Below are 6217 nucleotides of genomic sequence, written 5' to 3'. Positions count from 1 at the left end.
GTGTTACACACATCTAGGGGGTGTGCAGACAAGGGTGTTACACACATCTGGGGGTGTGCAGACAAGGGTGTTACACACATCTAAGGGGTGCAAACAAGGATGTTACACACTTCTACAGGGTATGCAGACAAGGATGCTACACACATCTGCAAAGTGTGCAGACAAGGGTGTTACACACATTTAGGGGGCACAGACGAGGGTACTACACACATCTAGGGGTGTGCAGACCAAGTGGTTTAGGTTGATTCTTAGACTCTTTTTGCCTCTCATCAAATTTAACAATCTGAAAACTGCCACTCTCATCTTCTCTCCCCGACTGGGCTTCTGCTACCCCCACAGTCCTGTAAGGTCTACAACTGTCTCCCCCAGCCCAAGACCCAGCACCTGCCGCCAGCTCTGGTATGGCGGTCTCTTCCACTCTGCTCTTCCCCTGCAGCCCCGCATCAGCATCTCCTTTCTTGATCCTTAAACACTCTCCTGCTGCAGTCTTGTACATTCTTAGTCCCTCTGCTCACGAAGCTCCATTTTCCCGCAGCCCCAGCCCTCTCTCACTGCTCAGCCGAGAGCTCTGAGACAGCTTCAATCCCCAGCGGGAGCTGAGGAACCATGGCTGCAAATGAGGTACAGAAAACACATTCTTCAAAATGGAGGAGAAAATTGGGGCTGGAGCTGTACCCCTGTGGGAAGCACACCCAGCCCAAAGCCAGGCGCATGGACCAGTGCCTGCGATTCCAGCGCTCCAGGGATGGTGGCAGGAGAATTCAAAGTTGAAGGTCATCTTCAGCTTCATATGGAGTTCTATGTCATCCTGAGCTACGTGTGACTGTCAACAGCAACAAAATAAAACAGTGCAGTATCTTCTGTGTTCACTTAACGATGCGATGCATATGTGTGCGATCCCTGCACACATCATAGTTATTCCTTTAAACACATCCCGTTGGTATTTGGGAGAAGTTTGCCGCTGTTTCTATTTAACTGCTGTTGACTTAACTGTAAGCATTTTTATTCCAGGCTCCCCATTTCCCCTGCTGTAGGCCCCTTCTGCTTGAGTTTCACTGTTGCTACAACTTAAGCCCCTCCTCTAGAGAACCCAGTGGCAAAGGCCATCTCCAAGACTCTGCTCCAAACTCTTTCACGAGTGACCAGCGACGGCCCCGCCCAGTGGGAAGACCCCTTTCTTCTGGTACCCATCCCGCTCTCTCAATCCTCCGCCATCAGTGCACCCTCAAGAAATAACCTCCAGCCAGTACCACAGCAAAGCTCTGATAGCCTAAGGAATCCTTGGGTGGATAGCTAATTGCCCCCGACAAGCTAGTATTTGGGGGAGGGGGCGTTTCTGAGACTCCACATCCCTGCTTTAAAGAAAGGCACCCACACTTCCACACTCAGACCTATCTGGGCATTACTTGGGGGCTTTGGACTGGAGAGAGGGAGGAGAGGGCCCTTCTGAGAACTCGGGACGGGCTGAACTGACTGCTCCGGGGTGGAGGGAGAAGGGAGGGGAGAGGTGGGGTGCTGGAAGGGGTGGGAACAGAAGGGCTGGCCAGAGCAGGACGCTCGCTGCTGCTGCTGCCGCTGCTGCTTCGTGTGCAGGGGGCATTCGTCGTTGGGACAGAGGGACAGAGTCTCCGAGTGTCCTTCTTCACCATCTTCAGACATGGCAGAGAACTCGGACAAAGTTCCTATCACCTTGGTAGGACCTGATGACATTGAGTTTTGCAGTCCTCCGGTGAGTAACCCCTGGGTCCCTAGTCCTGGCGTTGAGTGAGGGCACACGCAGGGACCGAGGCTGCATGTGGGTGCCAGTCCTACTTCTGGGCTGAGATGTTTGTGTCATTGAAGGTGTGGTGGTGATGGAATCAAATGAGGGTGCCCAGTGTGTGGGTGGAGTGGCAGGGTGCACAGGACCCAGCACAGGTGTGGAAGGAACCTCTTGTGACAGCAAAGGGTGAAGGTCTATGGGACTAAGTGCCTTGCCCAAGGAAGAGTCTGCTGTTATTTCCACGTCTAAGGCCAGGGGGACCCTTGGGAGGTGGTGTCTGAGTGTGCTGGGGCCAAAGCTTCCCACTCCAGTCTTCGAGGTTCCCCGGGGACACAGCGCAGGGACTGGAGTGTATGTGGCGCGGCGGCGATCCGTCTCTCTCCTGCTCTGCAGGCGTACGCCACCGTGACCGTGAAACCCTCCAGCCCTACGTGTCTGCTCAAGGTCGGAGCTGTGGTCCTCATTTCTGGTGCGTTGCTGATGCTCTTCGGGGCCATCGGGGCCTTCTACTTCTGGAAGGAGAATGACAATCACGTAAGTCCAAAGAGTGGCTTGAAGGGCTATCCGCCCAAGTTGGGGTGCAAGGGCCGCCAGGTGCGTGGGGTGGCCGGTCCCCCTAGGTGGAGCCAGAGCTCTAGTCCCTCAATGCGCACAGTTTGCTCCTCCCCCTTGGTCCTCTAGGGACATCCCCCTGCGCGGATCCAACCGATGTGGGTACTGGGCATGGTATAGGAAGTTCAGGGCTTCTAGGCTATAAACGGGAATGGAGACTGTTCGAGAATGCCCTGGACACTGGAAAGCCATTCTCTGCCACCTCGGCCGAACACAGCCACCAGGCAGTTAGACAGTGGGTAGGGCACGTGGCCTCTCTGAACTTCTCTTCCAGAAAGAAAGAATGAAAGTAAATGCTCTTTAAGGCCCGTCCCACCTGAGAAAAGCTGTAAATTTTAAAAGGACAAAGGGGAAGGGAGAAAATTCCGAGCCACAGCTGGGGGTAAACCTTTATCCTTAAGGTTTCTGGGTTTGTGACCTATTTATTCGTGCTCGCTTATCTTTATTAAAACAGAAAATCTGACTTCCTTAGCGGTGACAAATCTCTTTTAAGAGTCAGTCTGGCCACCTGTGATTTAATAGCAAATGTCTCACTAACTACTACCCTGTCTTTATCTGCTGTTTATTTTAAAGCGGGATGGAGTCTCTCACCGAGTATAAAAACTGCGCTGTCTGGACTGGGCAGAGCTCCAGCGCGTTCTCTAAATACCTCACTGTGTCCACCTATGTAAAGGGGGCATTTTATCTTGGTGACCATTGCCACACCAGGGTGGAAGCTTATTTCGGCTAATGGAAAAGAATTCTATCTCCAGGGTGCACACAAAGGGCTCTTTCTTAATCACTGTCCTCCCAGGATCAGTGGCTGCTGCTTTTTCTCCTCTCCCACCATGAAATTCAAGGCATGAACGAATCCCAGTACTTAGAGAAAATGGTGCTGAAAGCAATCCAACCATTTTACACATCACATCCTCGGCAGTCGCTGCGTAATTTGTATTTTTAACTCAAATGCCTAATGTAGATAAGCATGCCATTTAGCACTGAGTCTGTTGGAGAGACTATATCAAATTTACAGGCATCAATTTGTAAGATCAGAATTGTGCTGTTTTCTGTGTCGATTTGAAAAGTGCCTTAATGTATTTGTATTTTAAATATAGGCACTGGGCCAGATGCTCACATATGAAAGCAGAGAATCTGAACATGAAAATGATTTTAACATCTACATCCCCACTGGCAGCAGGGTTGAGATTGTCACCCTTTGGGAAATTTGATAGTGTTAAGATGTAAATACTATCTTTTAGATAACAAAATCTCGAAGATGAGAGTCATTCGGAGACAAAAATAGCTTTGCTTTTGGATGTTTTTGGTAAATATTTTGGCCATGAAACTCCTGAAAGCATTGCCATTTGGCATCTAAGCGTTCTAGGCAAACATGGCTAATTGACAAGCTTCTTTAAGAGAATGACCCTTCACACTGAAGGAGCTGGTTCCCGTTCCCCATACCTTCATTTTACCTTGAGATGTTCGGTTGTCTGGTTCAAGAGATTAGTATTAAATTCTAAGAAGACAGAGGAATAGTGAATCACATTTTATTGCCAACAATCAAAGTTATTGCTATTTCCTACACAGACAGGAAAATGAAGAAAATCATGGCAGTTCTTTTTCTTTCTTTCTTTTTTTTTCCTGGAAAAAGAATGTCTAATGCTGTTCCATATTATTTAAGTCTCAAAAACAAATCACAAAATTCAGAGTAGAGCGCATTTGGCACTGTCTATGCTATGCGCAGGCACGGGCCTACCTTCTCCGAGTATAATTCTAAATCCCCCAAACACAGCAGAGTCAAAAAGGTAAGTCTCTATCCAACAGGGTCAACCAGTTAATGGACCCCCCCCCCTTCTCCCGAGAGTCTGCGCCTCTGCTCTCAGTTTACAAAAAAGAACCCGCTGTAACGTCCGCTCCTCCCCATGTCCCACGACTCAAGTCCCCAAGGGTTGGTGCGCTCAAATTTGGCTGGAGAGTTACCAAGCACAGGGCACTAATAATGAGAGGATCACTGGCTGAGCTCAAATATTGAGGCCATTTTTCATCCACGTTGTTGCAAATGCAACAAGGCATTGAAATATGGGGAATTCCCATCAGTGCCAGATAACTGACAACTCTACCCATTCCGTGAGGGGAGGAGACCATTGCTTGGGGCCTTTTTTCTTAGATTGATTTTTCTAGACATTTTCCCAAACATTATGTAATTAATCTTATAGAGCCGAGGCCTTATTAAAAACTCATTAGCAAATATCCTTGGCTGTAAAAGACACCATATTGAGCAGAATTTTGGCAAATAATAAAACTTCATTGTACTTGGCGAGAAATAGCCTTAGGTGCCAACAGCTCCCTGGGCTTAGAGCTGATAATGTAATTGCCACTCCAGCACTCAGCTTCCTGCCCAGCTCAGGGCCCCGGACTTTGCAAACTGCAGATTGCCTTCCACCCTTCCCTACATCTGCCCCCCATCACTTTAAGAAGGCACAGGCTTTTCCTGCAGCCACAGAGATGAGCGTGCAAGCTAGGTCTATATCCTGAGGATGTCATCTGAGGCTAGGGAGCTGCTGTTGAGGGAGGAAGTGGAAGCAGTGGAGGGTGCAATTAGGGCTGGAAGGGTCAAAGCCAACCTGGTTACGTAACATGATATACTGAAGGCCATCTTGGGCTACATATTGAGACTTGGGGGAGAAAAGAAGGGACAAGGAACCAACTAACAGAGATCTCTAAATGGTCAAACTCATAGATGTTGCACTGCTTTAGTTTGTTGCCACCTGGGTGGAGGACACGTGCCAGTAAGAACTCACCACGTAGAGAAAGGCCTAGCAGGGGAGCAGCAGCCAGGTTCCTAAAACGGCCACAGCTAACTCTGTGTACAATGGCTGCTCTGAGCCCCTCCGGGTCAGAGCAGAGCCTGTTTCTCAGCTGGCTTGCAAAAAAGCTTAGTTCAGCCAAAAACAAAAACAAAACCAGGCTTCCCTAACTGGGCTGCTCTTGAGGAAGAAGGCAAAGCAGGCTGCTGGGCTCTGGTCCTTCTCTGCTAATTCAGAGTCAGACACAGCCCCGTAGTCAGGGCAGCATAGGGAACTGCGGGCACCCGAGTTCCTGGAAGGAGGCAAGGGAGCCAGGGATGCAACATGGTTACTCCACGGTGGTGCTGGTGTTTTTTCTCTTACCAAACGAAGATGGCTGCCTGGAGGAAGAGCGGGAATGGCAAACCCATCTCCGTGTCTCTGTGGGTGTAGCGATAATGAGTTTCTCCAAGTGAGGATCCAGTAACAACAACTCCATTGTCTAGTGTTTATCCACGTAGTAGCCACTCCTCGTAATACAGGAGAGAAATCGTGCTTGATTAGAATCACAGCTATTTACAGTTCTGACTGGCTGGCCTGGTGCAAGGTAGGAACTGTCTCTCCTCAGTTCTCAGCCTCTCCCTTTGAAGACTTGCACATATGCATATCTGCGTGGGCACCAGTACACGTTGTATGTCAGGCAGATGGCACCTAGATAATGGCCGGTTAATGAAGACAGATAGATCACTAAAGTCCGAAGAGGGAAGAAAGAAGGAAACTCAGCCTAAAAAGGCCTAGCAGGGGAGCATCATGCTGGGCAGGAACCATTGCAGTGATAAGCTGTCTAGACCCAAACAAACAAAAAACCCACTTTGGGTCATCTAATTTAGTGATTAAAAACATCTTTGTGTGTGTGTGTGTGTGTGCAGTGATAAGCTGTCTAGACCCAAACAAACAAAAAACCCACTTTGGGTCATCTAATTTAGTGATTAAAAACATCTTTGTGTGTGTGTGTGTGTGTGTGTGAGAGAGAGAGAGAGAGAGAGAGAGAGAGAGAGAGAGAGAGAGAGAGAAAGGG

The 6217-nt window shown here is 49.0% G+C and overlaps 1 protein-coding gene across 2 annotated transcripts in view; it reads left to right on the top strand.

Moving 5' to 3' along the window:
- Positions 1 to 1551: 1551 nt before the first annotated feature.
- Cnmd (chondromodulin) overlaps positions 1552 to 6217 on the top strand; it is a 25649-nt gene continuing 20983 nt past the window's right edge. For both annotated transcript variants that reach the window (XM_005366048.3, XM_005366047.3), the window contains exons 1-2: positions 1552 to 1729; positions 2156 to 2296. In XM_005366048.3, the coding sequence (XP_005366105.1) occupies positions 1658 to 1729; positions 2156 to 2296 (213 nt within the window). In that variant the 5' untranslated portion in view covers positions 1552 to 1657. The remainder of the gene's footprint in view (positions 1730 to 2155; positions 2297 to 6217) is intronic.

The sequence above is a fragment of the Microtus ochrogaster genome, unplaced genomic scaffold (assembly GCF_000317375.1).
Source record: "Microtus ochrogaster isolate Prairie Vole_2 unplaced genomic scaffold, MicOch1.0 UNK6, whole genome shotgun sequence".
In the NCBI taxonomy this organism is placed as follows: Eukaryota; Metazoa; Chordata; class Mammalia; order Rodentia; family Cricetidae; genus Microtus; species Microtus ochrogaster.
The sequence above is the reverse complement of the archived record's forward strand: the minus strand, read 5'-3'. Positions and strand labels throughout refer to the sequence as shown.